The following is an 18,986-nucleotide window of genomic DNA, read 5'->3' as shown; positions in this document are numbered from 1 at the left end:
CACTTTTGCTTCTAACAGGCAGTATATAATGGCATGCAAGATCTTCTTAGTCCAATTAGGGATTAAGCTAATTTGAAGCTGAACTTCAGTCTTTGTGAGGGCTGGTCTATTTCCAGTTCACTCTACTCTCAGGGTGCAGTGCTTTAGGGATCCCAAAGGAAAGCTATGGGTGTGTACGAGGGCTTCTCTTTGGGGACCCTGGATGCCTACTTTTGTCCCCTCCTCCTGTCATTCTCCTCACCCGTATAAGATTGCTGAAAGTACTGTTCAGCTTCTCAGCTTCTCAGCTGCAGCTTTCAGCCCAGTTTCTTAGCCTCCAAGTCACTACTTGCTAATTAGCAAACACTTCAAGTGGAAAAGCAGTGCCAAATATAAACTCTCAGCTTCCAGATCTTGGCCCTTCAAGTTCTGGCTGCTTTGATAATTTTCCAATGACTTGAAATAGATTTTTAAAATACTATCCCCCAGCTTTTCTAGTTGTTCTTGTGAGAAGCTTGATCTGCAGCTAACTAATTCGCCTGTCTCAAAAATGGAAATCTGGGGCGCCTGGGTGGCTCAGTCGGTCCGACTTCGGCTCAGGTCATGATCTCACTCTTCGTGAGTTCGAGCCCCGCATTGGACTCTGTGCTGACAGCTCAGAGCCTGCAGCTTGCTATGGATTCTGTGTCTCCCTCTCTCTCTGCACCTCCCCTGCTTGCACTCTGTCTCTCTCTCTCTCTCTCTCTCTCTCTCAAAATTAAACGTTAAAAAAAAAAAATGGAAATCTAACCTGGGAGTAAATTATCTAACTTCCTTGAGCCTCGGTTTTTCTCATCTATAAAATAACATAATCTAAAGGAAAACATTTCTTAATTTGCATGGTACATAGATATAGTCTAGGTGGTCCCAAAGTACTTTATACTTTCCTCTTAAGGGGAAAAAAGGCATTTGAAATTGATATCATCAAATAGTTTGGCCCCATTCAGGAACTGCAACTCAACCAGGCTGCTAATGGGAAGAGGCGCTCAGTGACATGTATGTAGTTGAAATAGTGACAACATCTCAACACTTCCAAGAAATTGTATTAAAAGATATAATAATATAACTGTAAGTTAACTGAAATATAGATGCATGTACATTCAAGGGGTGAAATTGTATCCTTCCAGATCCTCTGTCTTCAAAACTGACTCTGTGGATAGTTCTACTTGCCCCTTCAGCTGAAATCTCAGGTCCTGGCCTCGAATTTTCTGCTCATTTTCAGTCCTTGGCTTCTAATTTCTCTCTTTCTTGTTCCTCTGTGCCCACTCACTAGGATGCCTCTGGCTCCTCCAGGGTTTGGGAATGGTGGTGGGGAGGAGAGGCAATGAATAGAAAGTTCTGTTTGGTTTGATACTGTCGTGAGTTGGCATCAGTGCTTTCTGTACTTGGTAAGTATTTAACGCTGACTCATTCTCTGTGGGTGTTTTGGAAGACCTTCCCACCTCCTTATTTCTTGGGAATCTCTGGATGTGGGTAAATCTACCTCTCTGACTGGGCTGTTGTATTCATCTCCCTCACTCTCTAGGAATCTAGTGGTTAACTCTATGGGGGTGTCCCTTCACCCTTCCAGAAATTCCTCTGGACAGGGTCTAAAACCACCCCCTGGCCAAACTGCTCCAGAGTGGGAAATACTTGCCTGGGAGATACTCTGGGTATGAAAGACCTGTCCAAAGTATCAATCTCTCTTTGCTCAACTATCAGAGTAGTTATCTGACCACAAGCCACCAGATTTCTCAGCACAAATCTACAGACTGCCCAGGCTTCAGACTGGAGGGTTACATACCAAGCTCTCTAAGTGGTTCTGCAGAAGCACCCTTTCCTGAGACATGAGATGGGTGGAGCTCAAAGCACATTGACAACAGTCCCCCTATATCCTATCAGAATTCTCTCTGCCTCTCCAACCTCTTTATAGACTGGAAGTCATATGCTGGTTTCTAGACATCTCTCTCACAAATTTGTATTTTTCTTAGCATGGTCATGGATGTTCTCAAGATGCCTCAGTCTGGGAGAGGAAAAAGTGAGGTGCTGCCCTCAAGTGGACTTACAGGCAGAAATGCTAAGGAATGGTTGGTGTGAAAGAACAAGAAAGGTGTGTTCAGAGCTCCCTGGAGATACATACATTCCAGGGCTCCCAGGCATAAAGGGTGGTGAGGACTGGAGGCTTATGTCAGCAGAGGAGGTCAAGAACTAGTGAATATGGATTATCATCTTAAAAAAATTTTTTTAATGTTTATTTTTGAGAGAGAGAGAGAGAGAGAGACAGAGACAGAGACAGGGAGCAAGCAGGGGAGGGGTAGAGAGAGGGAGACCCAGGATCTGAAGCAGGCTCCAGGCTCTGAGCTGTTAGCACAAGCCCGACATAGGGATTGAACCCACCAACTGTGAGATCATGACCTGAACTGAAGTTGGAGACCTAACCGACTGAGCCACCCAGGTGCCCCTGAATTATCTTTAATGTGACCCATTTGTACCCACAAGATTATGTATGTCTTGGAAAATGCAGGTTATGTACAAAAAAAGTACAGCAAAGAAAATAAAATTCAGCTGTAATCCACCACCCTGAGTCTATGTGTTTGTGTGTGTGTAGAATTGCTATAGTATATTGCTATAATACTTTTATGACATATCATGAACGCTTCCCTTATTTAATATTTTCCAAAACATATTTTTTTTAAATGGCAACCTAGTATTCCACTCACTGTATGGCTATGCCATAATTTAATCAATTTAATTTTGGACTTTCAGGTAATAAGTTCTTTCCTATTATGTACAACTCCCTAACAAATAACTTGCATTCTAAGACTTAGTGCAAGGCTCTGATTATTTTCTTGTGATAAATTAACAGATGTGGAATTTACTGGGTAGTTTACATTCATATTCCTAATATGCATTACCCCATTTTCCTTCGGAAAAATTGTACTTGTTTAGCTCCCACTAGTAGTGTAGAAGGGTATCTGATAAAAGCCATTTTATATGAAAATCTTTGGTGGGTGAATATTATCCAGTATTGATGATCGGAATCAGGGCAGGACCGTGCTCTGCGCGCTGAGGGTTAGAAGGCTGCCCTGGCAGGAATCCATGAGAACCAGCCTCTTCAGTTCAGTGTCCCGAGGTCTAAGTTCCTACATACTCGTTTATCAAAGAGCTTTCTCAGATTTTGCAAACACACACCAAAGCAGATCCAAAGGCAGCTCCGCTAAGACACTGGAGAGGACCTTTTCCACCTGTCCCAGGCTCAATTTCTTCCCGGTCAAAAGGTGATACAATCCCTGCCCTGTCTGTCCTTCCAGGCTATCTTGGGACTCCAAAGAAATAAAAACGTGAAGGAGCGTAGTGCACTCGTATATTACTAAAAATAGAGTGCAAGGGAAGGGAGAGAGAAGTAGAGAGGCACTGCAAGGCTGGAGGCGGGAGGCTGACTCACTCAGAGCGCGCCCGGGCGGAGCGACTGGGAGGCGACTTCACAGCAATTAAGGGGCTCCCGCGGGCCCTTCTCCGCTCCGGCCCCGCCCCCACAACAGACCACGCCCCCGCGACGGCCCCACCCCCGCGCCCGTCCCTCTCCCTCTGCAGACCCTTCCCCAGCGCCCGCCCCGCGCCCACTATAGACCCCCTCCCTCGGGCCAGCCCCGCCCCCACCTCATTCCTCTTCCCAGCTATGGCCTCGCCTTCGCCGCAGACTCCGCCCCCTCATCGGCTCCTCCCAACCACAGACCCCTCCCCCGTCAACCCCACACCCCAGTTACTAATCCCTCCCCTGGCGGGCTCCACCTCCGACCCCTCCCGGAAGCGCCGGCATAGAGTCCACACATGGAGCGCGAGCCAAGAGCCTCCGAGGCCGCCCCTGAGGGGGCCGTGCTCTTCGCCTGGGTACGTGACTCCGCCCCCGGGCCGGGGCCGCTGGGACTGAGGGGCGCTGAAGGGATGGGAGCTGGAGGCCTCCGCGTGGGCTGTCGTGGGCTGTCGTGGGCTTGGTGGCTGAGGTCCCGGCCGGGCTCTGGGCTGGAGGACCCTGGGCTGGGGCCTGAGGAGGAGAGGGTCGGGAGGCAGGGGTCCTCACGGGTGACTTAGGGGCCTGCTGGCTGGTGGGGTCCGAACCCAAGGGGCTGCGGCGCCGGGGGAAGCATCTGCCTCCTGGGCAGAGCGTGTGGTTCCGCCAGAGCCCTCAGGCCGGGCTAGCGCCTGGAGAGACGGCGTGGAGGTATCGCCCCGTCCCGGAGCCATTGTAAGGCCACCTGTGCTCCTCACCCTCTCGTTGCCCAGAGGATGCCGGCCCCTTCCCAGCCCCGCCCCAGCCTGGCGGGAGCACCGTTTGCTGCGAGGCCTGCAGTATTTGGCCGTGCACATTTGCTGATCTTCGTCTGTGACCGGATCTTGCCTGTGTTGGGGGCGTGGGTGTCTGCTTAATGTCAGTCTCTTTCGCTAGAAGCGTCACGAGGGGGGATGTATTGTGCCTGTCTTGTTCACGGTGCCTAGCAGATATTTGGACGGATGAATGAATGAGACCCTTTTGTATGCCTATGTGCTGGTCTTTGGGGGAAAAACACAAAACTGAAAGACCCAGCTCTGGCGTTGAGAGAGCGGGATAACACCTAGATTACTATTAAAACTACCATGTATTTGACTAGTCAAAAAAAGGTAATGATCAGCACCAGGCAGCACTTGTTGAGTGTAAGCCTGCATGTAACCGGCAGAAGGGAGATCGTGGGGCCTGAGGTTGGCTGGCTGGCTGAATACTGTCTTTGGGGTGGCACTTGAGCCGGGGGTGGAGTTGGGGTTGAATGTGTGCCTGCGGTGGGTGCTGGTGCTGGCTTTTCCCAGGCGGGAGACTGGGGTCTGGGTGTCAGATAGGGCCTTGTCTACTGCTTGGAGGCCTGATGGCCTTCCCGCTGCATTATATGTGTGGAGGGGTGTGTTAGTTTGCTAGGGCTGTCATAGAAAAATACCAGAGACTGAGACGTCTTAAAAAATGGATTTTATTTTCTTGTAGTTCTGGAGGCCAGAAGTCCAAGAGCAAGGTGTCTGGCAGGTTTACTTTCTTCTGAGGCCTCCTTCTTTGGCTTGCAGATGGCCGCCTTCTTGCTGTGTCCTCATGTGGCTTTTTCTGTGTTTGAGAGCATCCCTGTGTCTCCTTCCTATATTGGATTAGAGCCATACCTTTATGACCTCATTTAACCTTAATTATCTTTTAAAAGGCCCTATCCCCAGATACAGTCACCTTCTGAGGTACTGGAGTCTAGGGCTTCAACAAATTAATTTTAGGGGAACACAATTCCCCTAACAAGGGGAAATTTACCTCCTTGGGGTTGTGTGTGTGTGTGTGTGAGCGTGTGTGTGTGTGTGTGTGTGTGTGTGTAGTATGTCTGGAGTGTTTGTAAGGAAGGGAGGCAAGTATGGCTAACATGTTGTATTGAATTTTTCTTTGTTTTGCTTTATCCTGGATTTTGGGCCTCTTGCTGTGTTTCAGAAATTGAGTGCCATAATTTGAGCCCCAAGTGCATGTGTCTCTCTCACTTTCTGTTCAACAGCTTGTAGTCCTGGTAATGGGGCAGCCACAGAGATCTCCGGCCTGATGGAGACATCCTGTGTATATGTACTCCACAGCATGCACATCTTTCATTTGATCTTTCCTAGGTAGGACCTCATCAGATCATATATTCATTCACTATATTCATTCTAAAATATATATACACTTTCTCTGGGGCAGCATAGTTTCAGATGCATTTTCAGGGAAAATGGCAGTGAACAAAACAAAGTTCTTGCCCTCATTGAGTTTGCTTTGCAGTAGGGGAGGTAGATAGTAAACAACTAAGCAAATGTAATGTCAGGGAGTTCTATGAAGAAAAAGCATAAAAAGGGAATAAAGTGATGGGGTGCTATTGTAGATACAGTCATACAGTTAGTGTCTTGCCAGGTAAGCTCCGGGCTGAATTTCACCAAAAATCCTTAGGGACATGGTATAGCTTAGTGAAAGGAGGAGGGCATATCTGACTTCTTGCCTTCCCAGCTATGCAACTATGCAACTTAACCTCTCTGAGACTTAGTTTCTTCATCTGTAAAATGAGAGCCATAAATGTCTATCTCCTCTGTTACTGTGAGAATTAAGGGTGAATACTAAGTATTGAGGAAGCAGTCAGTAATTGGCAGCTAATACTGCCCCTGAGGGCCTCTTGGACCTGTGCCCTTGCCATAGCTTGCTTTTTCAGCTTGGAGTCCTTGCAGCCCAGGATGGCTATGAAATAGACCATGAGGGGCAGGAGTTTGTATGTATGTATGTATTTTGGGTAGTTATTTTAAATTATTTTTCCTCATTAAAATATCTTAGAAAACAAACACATTTGGAAGGTTTTACTACTTATCTCTAGGAAGAACCAGCCAGGAGTAATTATAAGGAATTATGAGGACTTCTGAAATCTAAAGATTTTTCTGCAGGTCTACAATTCTTTATCTTCAAGTTTGAATACAAAAAACAAAACAAAACAAAACAAAAACCTCCAAAACTCAAACTGACCTGCCATAATGCTATTTATAGTCTATGCGCAGTTAATGTATTTGTACCTTTTACTGCAGAAATAATACTATTTTGCTTATGGGGTGCTGCTCCTGGACCTTGCAGCAGTATATATGATTTATATACAGTACTATTTTTTTTTAAGTCTATAAAATCCTGAATCTGAAATACATCTGGCAGCAAGAGTTTTGGATTTGGGATTCTGGACTGTTATTTCATAATAACAAAGATAGACATATTGCCCACCAAGGGGAAATCTGTTCCCTTACAGGAATCTCACCATGTGAATCTTAGAGTCTCAAAACATTGTACTTGGAAAGGCCCTTAGAGATCATTGCCAACCTCTTTCACTGTACAATGAAATAACAGTGAGGTGACCTGCTTGAGGGCACAAAGCCCTCAGCTAACTTTGATTAAAGAAGTCCTTGCCAGTTTTCTCAGTGAGGGCATGAGAAGGGACAAGTCCAGTGCATTTCCCACCCACTTGGCTGCTATTTCCTTTCTTTATTTCTTTTCTTAGCCTCCCTAGAGAATTGGCTTTTATCACAAGGAACTCCCATGCTGTCTCCCAGAGGCAACACATGTGGGCTGGGGCATTAGAAGGAGAAGGCGAGGAATATCTTTGGATAAATAGTGGATGCTAAGAGCTCCTCTCATGTGGAAATCGTCGTGTTCTGGGTATAGGGCCACTGTCTAAGTATGGGTTGCATATAGCAACCTCTTAAGAATGAGCTTATGAAATCTCATCTGTTAGAGGCTCTGGGAGGTATGTCAGGATGAGAAAGATAGGGACAGGTAAATGCACATTGACAGTTGTGTTTCCTGTACTCTTTCATCCTTGCCTTATTTATCCCTAGGGTGCAAATAGCTACGGGCAACTTGGCCTTGGCCACAAGGAAGATGTGCTTTTGCCCCAGCAACTGAATGACTTCTGTAAACCTGAATGTGTTAGGAGGATCACGGGAGGAGGGGGCCACTCTGCTATTGTCACAGGTAACATCCTTCTGGAGTAGATATTTCTTATTTAGACATTTCTCCCTAGCGTATTGTATTGCCATCTTTCATCCTTTTGTATTTTGCAGAGGAAAACATTTTTTGTGAAAAAGCCAAGTTACCAGTAGAGAATTCTAGATTGTCAGAGCTGAAAGCCCTTCAGAGATCTAGGCTCTCCACCCCCATTTATACAAATGAGGCTTGGAGAGGAAAACCAGTTGCTTAAGGTTACAAGACAAATTAATGGCGGAGTTGCAACATATACCACATTTCATACAATATATTGCCATTTAACTTTCACATGTTAGAGTTAGAAGTCTTTGCAGTTAGAGTGAATATTCCTTGAGAGCAAGAACTTTGTATTTTCTTTAATTTCCTTCATAGTACCTATGATAGTACTTAATGAGTACTCCAGGTGCCATGATATTGGAAAGGATGGTGTATTGAATCCTGATTAAGAACATGAGTTCTGGAATCAACTGCCTGGGTTCAAATCCTTGTTCTGTTATTAGCTGTGTGGCCTTGGGCAAATTAATTTCTCTGTGCCACTTTCCCCTCTGTTACATGGGGATAATAATGATGAATGAAGCGAATCAGTGAACTACAGGGCTGCATTATGACTTTCATGGGTCCTTGGCACTCTTGCCTTTGTGGACCCCTTCTTCCTTAAAGAAATATTAAGAACTATATTTTACAACAGCTTTGATATAAAGATTAGTATAATCCAGGCTAGATTTAGCATTGTATATTCATTATTATTGCATTTATTAATTTTTTTTATTTTAGAAGAATATAAGATTAAAACATTTTTGTGGGCCTCTGAAAGTATTGTGGGCCCTAGGCATTCTGCCTAAAGGATAAATGGGCCCCACAGATAAAGCTCTTACAAGAATACCTGGCATATTATAAGTTCTAAATAAATGTTGGCTTTTCTTATTATAGTAGATGCTCTATTTGGTGATTGGCCACTGCTCTAGGACTTGGAGTTTTCATGTAGATGCTAGACTTGAGCCCCTTCGCCCTATGCCATTTGGGCCAGTGCATATTAACGTACATGGCTTATTAACGCGGGTGGGAAAAAATTCATTGGGTTTGTGACTGCAGCTAATTAGTAAAATCCTTTTACTCGCTTTGACAGTTGTAATTTCCCCTGTGCACACCATCACCAAAGCTTTTGCTTTCTGCAGATGAAGGAGGCCTTTTTGTTTGTGGCCTGAACAAAGATGGGCAATTGGGGCTTGGTCACACAGAAGATGTTCTGTATTTTACCATCTGCAGATCCCTCCTTGGCTGCCCTGTCCAACAGGTTGCCTGCGGCTGGGATTTTACCATTATTCTCACAGGTGAGTTCACTCATGGGTAAATCTTTATCACCACAAAGGCATTGGGTGAGAAGAACTCGATGGTGGTGATACTGATTAAGTGAAAGTCTCTTTATGTGTAAACACACATACAAATTTCTCTTTGGTTGTTGAGGAAAGTTGTGGGTGCCTTTTGCAAGGAGAGTTTGAACAGCAAAATTTTGGGCTGGAAAACTTTTACTAGAGACTAGGGAAGAGACTGGATCACCTTTGGTGGCTACTTCCTGTCCCAGAAATTCATGATAGCTGTGTGCCTGGGCTAGCTGGCCATTAGTACCGGTGAAGGGTTACTCATGGGGACATGTGGTGGGGAAGCAGGAGGAAGTCAGTGGTCACACAACAGTGATGGCAGCTTTTCCCCCACTGAAGGATTAAAAAAAAAAAAAAAAAAATGGTTGGGCACAACTCTTTGCTCTCTGCAAAGCCGGATAGCAGAATAGGGTGTAGAGGGATATGGCCAAAGGGCTAATAGGATAATGCTCTTGGGAGCAGCTAGCAATAGTTACTTTTTGTCAGCTGACTTCTCCCCAGAAGTAGTTTTGTCCTGTCTAGCTTGCCATTCTGGATGGGGAAGACCATGTATAGTTTATGACTAGACTCCCTCTTTGACACAGTCATCTGGCAAGGGCATTTTCTGACCAAATCCTCCCCACCCCACCCTTGTAGATTCTTATGTGCACAGCTCAGATCCCAAACTTCCACACATAGCTTCAATTACTGTTCCCTACCTATCCCTGTTGTTGCCTTGTCTTTTATTCTCCACATTCTCCATACTTTTCTTTCTAGAAATACCAAGCAGAATGTTGTTCTCTCTCTGGAACAGTCCCTTTTTCTGATGACTCATATCCTTTCTTCAAAACCCAGCTCAGGCATCAGCATCTCTCTTTTGCAGTGGGATTCTGTAATAGGTGCTGAATTCGGTACTAATAACCCTGAATAGTAGCCATCATTTCTGAAGTGCTTTTTGTGGACCATGTTGGGGTTGTAGGGAGTCTTTGAATAACACTCTATTTCCTGCTCACTTTTGGAACCAATTGTGAGAAAGGTGGAGAGCAGTCAGATAGCTGGAGATCACACTGTTGGCTTTTCACTGACAAAGGCTATGTTGGAGAACAGGGTTAATGGTCAGGCCAAGTGCTTCTGCTAATGCTCCTCTGATCCAGAGTTATTCTGCAAACAGTAGGTTATCTCTGTAGGGGAAACACTTACTGTGCATCAGTCTAGAGTACCTGAGAGGAAGGTGCCAAGCCACACATGCTATTCCTTCTCCCAAACTTATCAGTTGGTTAAGTTACCCCTTTTCTCCTGGAAAGCAGGGAGCATACGAAGGGGCAGGGAGAGAGGCCTGGAGTGTTAAAATAATGAAAATTATGTCACATGGAAACATGAAAAGTGGGGCGTGGGGCATCAGTATCCCATCCCAGCACCAGGCTAATGTTCTATAACAGATAAGCTGCCATTAATTAGGTAGTGTGATAGAGAATCTGTAAAATGCTTAGCCCAGTTCCTAGTGTTTTTTTTCCTAGAGGAACAATAAAAGCAGGGACTGTGGTTTGAATGTGCTAAAGTGTAAGCCCCTCTTCCTCCTCTCATTCCCTTTGCTCCTCCCATCCTTCAACATTTACTCACTGGTCAAAGTATCTTACTTCTGAGGTTATGATTTAAATATTTGAATTTTGCAGAAAATGGTCAAGTTCTGTCATGTGGATCCAACTCCTTCGGCCAGTTAGGAGTTCCTCATGGACCTCGAAGATGTGTGGTTCCCCAGGGCATTGAGGTAAGGATGGCACCTCATATATAGCTGACCCACATACTATTGAAGCGTTTCCCTCCCCAGACTAAGAGACTGGCTGGGTCCCTGAAAAGCCATGGGCCACTTAGAATTTAAGTTGAAAAACTTAGGTTCTTCTGGGAAGGATTAGGTTGGGGAGATGGAAGCTGTTAGTGAAAAACCTCTGTTAGTCCTCATACACATTATGAATGTTTGTGAAATAAAACAATGAAGTTAATATATGTCATAAAGGCATATTAATGACATTTTACAATACTAAAATTAGTAATAATGGGAACTATGTTAGAAACAGGTCCTGATAGAAGCGACTTACCTAAAGACACTAAGCTTGGCAAATAGTATATAGGCCAGTAGCGCCCAATAAAAATATGGTGTGAGTCACATACATAACTTAAAATTTTTAGTAGCACTATTCAAAGAGTAAAGAGAAACAAATGGAATTAATTTTTTAAAATAACAGCTTTATTGAGATGTAATTTACATGCCATAGAATTTACCCTTTAAAAATGTATAATTCAGTGGTTTTTAGTAGATTCACAGAGATGTGCAGCCATCAGCATTATCTAATTTTAGAACATTTTCATCACCAAGAAAGAAACTGTGTACCCAATGGCAATTACTTCCCATTCTGCCCTCCCCCAGCCCCTGGCAACCACTAATCTGTCTCTGTGGATTTGCTATTCTGGGCATTTCATATAAATGGAATCATACAATATGTGGCTTTTTGTATCTGGCTTCTCTCATTTCATATGATGTTTCAAGTTTCATTCATATTGTGGCGTGTGGGTGAAATTAATTTTAATAAATCCAATGTATTCAATGGATTATTTCATTTTATATGTCACTAATGTAAAAATTTCCTAATGAGATACTGTATATTCTCCATTTTTTTAAAGATTATTTATTTTGAGAGAGAGAGTGTGTATGTGTACATGCTAGTGGGAGAGCGGCAGAAAGAGAGGGAGAATCTTAAGCATGCTCTCTCCTATCCGCATGGAACCTGATGCAGGCTTGATTCCATGAACTGTGAGAACATGATCGGAGCTGAGATCAAGAGTTGGACGCTCAACCAACTGAGCCACCGAGACGCCCCTATATTGTCTACTTTATACTAAGCTGAACTCTGGTGTGCATGTTGTACTGTGAGTGATCTCAGTTCATACCTACTCACATTTCGGCTCTTTAGTACCTGCATGTAGCTAGTGGCTTCATAGTGGACAGCACAGGACTAGACAGGACTCCTGGCCCTAGTTCAGAGCCCTTTCCTCTGCATCATATTTAAAATGTACACATTTTTGTGACATTTATATGATAAGTAGTCATAAGAGGGCTGTGGAATTTTGAAAGAAATATGCTGGGATCTAAAATGAGTTCACCACCTAAGCTGCTCACGTCTAGCTAATTTTCTTGAACTCTGACTCAGAGTGGGAGATCTGTTTTCACTGGAGAGAGCTTGGTCAGCTCCTGTCATGTTGCTGAATTACAATTGCTGGTCTGTGGGATAGTATTTGAGGTCATGATCTCCACAGTGTTGTAGTGTGTTTGGGCTGCTGTAACAAAAATACCATAGATTGAATGGCTTAAGCAACAAACATTTATTTTTCACATTTCTGGAGGCTGAGAAGTACAAGATTGGGGTATCGGCAGATTTGGTGTCTAGTGAGGACCCCGTTCCTTGTTCATAAACACTTATTTCGCTGGACAGAGTTGCCCTCTGGGGCCTTTCTTATAAGGGCATTTATCCCATTCATGAGGGCTCCATTCTCATGACCTAATTAATAACCTCAAGAAGACCCCATTTGCAAATACTATCACATTGGGTAATAGGTTTCAATATATGAATTTCAGGGGCACGGAAACATTGAGAATGTAGCACATGATATGCACAGAAATCTAGACTCTATAGTCACTTGTAGGAAGTGCTACAGTTGCCAATTACAAATGGATGGTTTTTTTAAGAACCTATATACATTGTAATTAATTTAGCTTGGGTCACATGATTAAAGAAGACAGAGGAAACAATGGTTAAAATATGTTGGATGACAGAATCAGGAGGTGAAAACATTTGGGATACATCAATGGGAGGAATGTGGCAAAGTGAAATATAGTAGAAATTCATTCATTTATTTAATAGCAACTATTGGGTATATAGGTGCTGGGTTTAGGCAGTGGGGACAAAGGTGAGGGTCTTAGTATTTGAGGTCTTAGAATTTAGTGGTACATGTTAGCATTTGAGAGTCTTAGAGTTTGGTGGTACATATTAGATATAGAGACACCTAAATATTAAACTATGGTAGATGCAGGTGTAGCCTCAAAGGAGGGAATATTTTAAGTCTTTCTAGGGGGAGGTGGAGTGAGAACAGGCTTATGCAGAGTCTTGAAAGTTGAGTAGAAATTTACCTGACTTGAGATAGGATGCATAGAATAGATACAAAAGAAGAGCATTCCAGACAGAAGGAACTGTGTAAGCAAGGGTGTAGAAGCATGAAATATCAGGGTTTGAGATACTGCAAGCAGTTTAGTATGACTGGAATATAAGGAAGTGGTAGAAACTCTATTGGGGAGGGGACAGTCAGGGAGGTGGTGCATGCCAAATGGTAAGAACAGTGTGTTAGGTCGGGGCCCGAAGGGGTAGTGAGGAGGAAGATTATTCAGGACACTCTTGCTAATAATCCAGACAAGAGGTGATCCTGGTCCAAACTAAAGCCATGGCAGTGGAGATGGAGAGGAAGGAATGGAGGTGAGTTGAAGAGATGGAAGAGATTGAATCTACGTGTAAAGCCCTTTAGTTGTTGTTGTTTTAAAGAGAAAATACTTAAAGGACAATATGTTCAAGTTGTATTAGTAACATTTGATATTCCCCAAAGCTAATGTGGTTGTGGGTTGTATTAACAGAAATATAGTCTCTAAAAGAAGGGAAGCCAGAGTCCTGTCCTTTTTTGTGCTAATCAGACTGCATATGGGATGTTGTATTCTGTTGATTTAGTGCTTAGGTCCTGGGCATAAAGGTGAATAAGACTTAGATCCTGCCATCGAGGGTCCTAAAGTTTAGGAAGGCCATGTGGATCTGTAAATAAACACATGTAGTAAAGCTGCACAGGGGCCATGATTGATGCATATACAACCCCCCCCTCCCCCGCCCCGCTTTTTTTTGACAGAGAAAGAGAGAGAGGGAGCATGCACACGCACACACACATGCACGCATGCCCAGGGGAGGGGCAGGGAGAGAGAGAGTCTTAAGCAGGCTCCATGCCCAGTATGGAGCCTGACTTGGGGCTCGATCTCATGACCATGAGATCATGACCTGAGCCAAAGTCAAGAATTGGACGCTTAACTGACTGAGCCACACAGGTGCTCCTATACAGTCTCTTTTAAAAGAGGGAGATTGAGTAACCAGAGCACATTTAGAGGAGAGAAACCAAGAAGGGAATGGAATTTGAAACCAGGGGATCACTGATGGAATTGGGGATGTTTGGCCAAAAGAAGAGATATGTATTAGTTATCTATTACAGTGTCATAAATTACTCTAAATTTAGCAACTTTAAACAACAGGTGTTTACTATCTTAGTTTCTGAGGGTCAGAAATCTGGGCACAGCTTAGCTGGTCTCATGAGGTTGCAACTCATGAGGTTCAGTGCCTTTCTATGGGGTTGTTCAGACATGGCATCTGGCTTCCTCCAGGAGTGATTTGAGAGTGAGGCCAAGCAGGAAGCCTCAATGCCTTTTATCACCTAGTCTCTAAGCCACTCATCACTTCTTTATTCTTTTCACTAGAAGCAAGTTGCTTAGTCCAGACCACATTCAGCAAGAGGGGAATTAAGCTCCAGCTCCACATCTTGAAGGGATGGGTCTCAAAGAATTTGAAGACTTAGTTTTAAAGTCACCACAAGATATCTTAGCGAGGACATGACAGTGGTCTTCATGTCTTTGGAAAGCATTGTGAAAAGCTGTAGGCAGATGTTTGGCTCCACCTAAGGAGATAAATGGAACTGCACAAAGATGGAATAGGCACCTGGGGAAGTAGTGAGGCTGTGCCACAGGAAGTAGGTGCTTGGCAGGGGTTGGATGATGATTTGTGGGGGGTTGTGGAAGGGATCTGGCATTGAATAGAGATTGGACTAAATCAAAGGTCGTCCAGCTAGAACCCTTGGTAAATAAATCTTCATTGGAACGTAGCCATGCCCATTCATTCATGTATTGTCTGTGGCTGCTTGTATGCTACAATGGCAGAGTAGAGTACTATGACATAAACCATATGGCCTGCAAAGTCTAAAGCATTTACTATCTGGTCTTTATTGGAAACATTTGCCAACTCCTGGACTGGATGACTTTGAAGGTCCCTTGCCGCCCTGAGACACATTGTGATATATTATTTTTAAAAGATTTTTCCTTTTAGGGATACATACAGAAGTATGGAGGGATGGAAATGTTGGGAGTTGGGGACTCTAAACCAATCAGACATGTAATGAGGGCTGTGCTGCATTGTGTCAGGGCATAAATTCCAAAGCATTTTGCAGATGGGTGATTCTAAGACCTCAGCCCTTTTCTTTGTTTTCACAGCTCCTGAAAGAGAAGGTTGTTTGCATTGCTGCTGGACTGAGGCATGCTTTAGCTGCTACAGGTGATCATTTTGCTTTTATTTTCAAAATAGGGACATCACTAGGAGAAGCAGCGCTTTAGAGCAAACAAACTTTAAGGAGTAATTCAGAATGTCCTGCTGTGCTGCATTTCTGATTAAAAGGAGAGGACATAAGGCCAAAGTCATGTGGGAAATCTTTAGCAGGTAGGGTGGAAAGAAATGAAGTTTTCTAGCTCTTTATTATGTTCTAGGCATGATGCTAGGTTCTCTTGATTTAATTAATACCTTATTTAATCCTCACAACCCTGCAGTGATGTGAGTTACATTTTTACATGTGAGGAAACTGAGGTCCGAAGAGGCTGAAGTGCTTGTCTAAGGTTACACAGGGGGTAAGGTAGTAAAAGGTAGAGCTGGGAACAGAGTCTGAGGTGGTATAGTTTCCAAGGCCCACATTCTTTGCTGTGAACTCCACTGCTTGCCTAGTGCATTTTAATGTTTATTAGTTTAAAAGCTTCAAATGAGCTTGTCTCCTGTACTGTGAGAGGGTGGTGATGGACGTAGGGCTGACAGTGTGTGTGAGGTTTGAAGGTGGCAAGTGGAGAGAGGTGGTCATCTGCAGAAGAGCAGTGGCCCTTTCTTCTTCCCCAGGCTCATTTTTCTGCTCCCACTCTCGTGGGGTGAAGTGCAGCCCTAACTGGCTGTGGCAGCTGAGGCTCAAGTGTGGATGCATCCAGTCGTGGCCTGGGGAAGGTGGAGGAGGGGAGGAAGAGTCTGGTGCAGCACTGTACTGGTGTCGTCTGGGGCTTAATGTTGCTCATATAGTAAACTTTTTCTTAACCCTATTATTTTGAGATATTTGTCGATTTACATGCAGTTGTAAGAAATAAAATACATCTCATGCACTATTTTCCCAGTTTCTCCCACTGGTAACATTTTGTGAAACTGTAGTGCAACAGCCCAGTCAGCCTTGATACGGTCAGGACACAAACAGTTCATTGCCACAGCCATCCTGCCTGTGGCCCTTTTATAATACCCATTGTTATACACCCTTTTATATGGCTTTTATACACTTTTATGTGTCTATTATACATCCACTTTCTACTTACCCTCACCCCTTCTTAGCTCCTGGCAAGAACATTATATAAATGATATCATACAATATATAATTCTTTAGGGTTGGCTATTTTTGCTCAGCATGATTCCCTGGAGAGTCATCCAAGTTGTGAGTATCAATAACTTGTTCCTTTTTATTGCTAAGTAGTAGTATTCTATGGTATAGATGTACCACTGAATTAGTCATCTCAGGCTGCCATAACAATATACGACAGACTGGGTGGCTTAAACAACAGGAATTTTCTCACAGTTACAGAGGCTACAAGTCTGCGATCCAGATGCCATGAGGGTTGGTCTCTGGTGAGGCCTCTCTTCCTGACTTGTAGATGGCTGCCTTCTTGCTATGTCCTTACAGGGCATTTCCTCTGTGCGCTCATGCAGAGAGGGAGACGTCTGGTGTCTCTTCTTTTTTTTTTTTTTTTTTAATTTTTTTTTTAACGTTTATTTATTTTTGGGACAGAGAGAGACAGAGCATGAACGGGGGAGGGTCAGAGAGAGGGAGACACAGAATCTGAAACAAGCTCCAGGCTCTGAGCTGTCAGCACAGAGCCTGACCCGGGGCTCGAACTCACGGACTGCGAGATCATGACCTGAGCCGAAGTCGGCCGCTCAACCGACTGAGCCACCCAGGCGCCCCATCTTCTTTTTTATAAAGACACCAGTTCTGTCAGATTAAGGCCTCACTCTTATGACCCATTTAACCTTTAGTACCTTCTTACGGACCGCTCCAAATACAGTCACACTGTAGATTAGGGCCTCAACATATGAATTTTTGGGGGCACAACTCAGTCCACAACAACACAGTTTCTTTCACCATTCACCCACTGAGGGACATCTGGTTGTTTCTAGGTTCTGGCTATTAAGTATAAAGCTATAAACATTGTGGGCAAGTTTTTATGCAAACATAAATTTTCATGTCTCTGGATAAATGCCCAGGAGTGTGATTGCTGAGTTGTATGGTAGTGATTACATCTTATAAGCAGCTTCTCCTCTTAGATTAGTGGGACTGGAGAATGGCCTATTAATGGTTTAATTCCCCCTTTCCTACCAACTTTCTGTGATTGCTAGTCTTACGTATACATTTCTGTCCAGTTACAAAGCAGTACAGTTTCCATTATGCGTTTGATTAACTTAATTATAAATCCTCCTCTCCCATTTAATCTGTAGATATTTCTGCAGGCATCTCTAAATGATAAGGACTCTATTGAAAACATTAACAAAATACCATCATCATACCTACAAGAAAACTAACAATAAATCTGTAATTTGATCAAGTATCCAGCGTTTACATTTTCTTGACCGTCTCAAAAATATATTTCTTAACAGTTTGTTTAAACAGTTCTTTTTTTTTTTTTTTTCAACGTTTATCCATTTTTGGGACAGAGAGAGACAGAGCACGAACGGGGGGAGGGGCAGAGAGAGAGAGGGAGACACAGAATCGGAAACAGGGTCCAGGCTCTGAGCCAGCAGCCCAGAGCCTGACGCGGGGCTCGAACTCACGGACTGCGAGATCGTGACCTGGCTGAAGTCGGACGCTTAACCGACTGCGCCACCCAGGCGCCCCTCTTAACAGTTTGTTTAAATCAGGGTTTGAACTATGTCTCTACACTGCAGTTGGTGGATATGTATGTCAGGTATCTCTATTTTAAAAAATATATATTTATTCCTCTTAATTTTTTTATTATGATAAAATATACATAACACAATTTACTGTCTTAGCCATTTTAAATGTACGGCTGAGTGATGTTAAGTACCTTCACGTTACTGTGCAGCCGTTACCACCGTGTATCTCCAGAACTTTTTTTATCTTGTGAAACTGAAATTATATCCACTAAACAATAACTCTCCATCCCCCCTTTCCCCCAGCCCCTGGCAACCACCATTCTACTTTCTGACCCTGTGATTTTGACCACTCATACAGGTACCTCACATAAGTGGAATTGTATAGTATTTGTCTTTTTGTGGCTCATTTCACTTAGCATAATGTCCTCGAGGTCTGTCTATTTGGTAGCATGTGTCAGAATTTTCTCCCTTTTTAAGGCTGAATAATATTCCATTACTTGGATATGTCACATTTTGCTTATCCATTCACCGGTTGACAGACACTTGTGTTGCTGCCATGTTTTAGCTATTGTGAATACTGCTGCTATGAATGTGGGTGTACAAATATCACTTTGAGATCCTGCTTTTGGTTCTTTAGGATATATACCCAGAAGTAGAATTGCTGGATCATATAGTAATTCTATTTTCATTTTTTTGAGGAACTGCCATACCCTTTTCCACAATGGCCGTACCATTTTAATTTCTGCCAGTAGCATGCAAGGGTTCCAAATAACTTCACATCCTTGCCAACATTTGTTACTTTCCGTTTTTTTTTTTTTTTAAATAGTAGTCATCCTAATGAATGTGAAATGGTACCTTGTTGTGGTTTTGTTTTGCATTTCTCTTATAATTAGTGATGTTGAGCATCTTTTCATATCTGCATTTCACCATTTGTATATTTTCTTTGGAGAAATGTCTATTCGAGTCCTTTGCTCATTTTTGGAATCAGGTTTTCGTTGTTGAGGGTTTGTTTTTTTTTTAAAGTAGGCTTCATGCCCAGTGTGGAGCCCAATGCAG

At 43.5% G+C, this 18,986-nt stretch overlaps 1 protein-coding gene across 16 annotated transcripts in view; it reads left to right on the top strand.

Annotated features, from left to right (window-relative positions):
* Nucleotides 1-3,638: 3,638 nt before the first annotated feature.
* SERGEF (secretion regulating guanine nucleotide exchange factor) overlaps nucleotides 3,639-18,986 on the top strand; it is a 236,452-nt gene continuing 221,104 nt past the window's right edge. For 4 of the 16 annotated variants that reach the window (XR_006714113.1, XR_006714114.1, XM_045484685.1 and 1 more), the window contains exons 1-6: nucleotides 3,646-3,888; nucleotides 7,387-7,522; nucleotides 8,710-8,865; nucleotides 10,566-10,660; nucleotides 15,236-15,296; nucleotides 16,429-16,476. Coding sequence is in view for 12 of the 16 variants with exons in the window: in XM_045484685.1 (XP_045340641.1) it covers nucleotides 3,829-3,888; nucleotides 7,387-7,522; nucleotides 8,710-8,865; nucleotides 10,566-10,660; nucleotides 15,236-15,296; nucleotides 16,429-16,476 (556 nt within the window). In the remaining 4 variants the exon portion in view is untranslated. Of the gene's footprint in view, nucleotides 3,889-7,386; nucleotides 7,523-8,709; nucleotides 8,866-10,565; nucleotides 10,661-15,235; nucleotides 15,297-16,428; nucleotides 16,477-18,986 lie in introns of all 16 variants that reach the window. The other 12 variants (XR_006714112.1, XM_045484677.1, XM_045484688.1 and 9 more) reach the window with 9 other exon arrangements.

Source organism: Leopardus geoffroyi, chromosome D1 (assembly GCF_018350155.1).
Source record: "Leopardus geoffroyi isolate Oge1 chromosome D1, O.geoffroyi_Oge1_pat1.0, whole genome shotgun sequence".
Classification (NCBI taxonomy): domain Eukaryota; kingdom Metazoa; phylum Chordata; class Mammalia; order Carnivora; family Felidae; genus Leopardus; species Leopardus geoffroyi.
The sequence above is the reverse complement of the archived record's forward strand: the minus strand, read 5'-3'. Positions and strand labels throughout refer to the sequence as shown.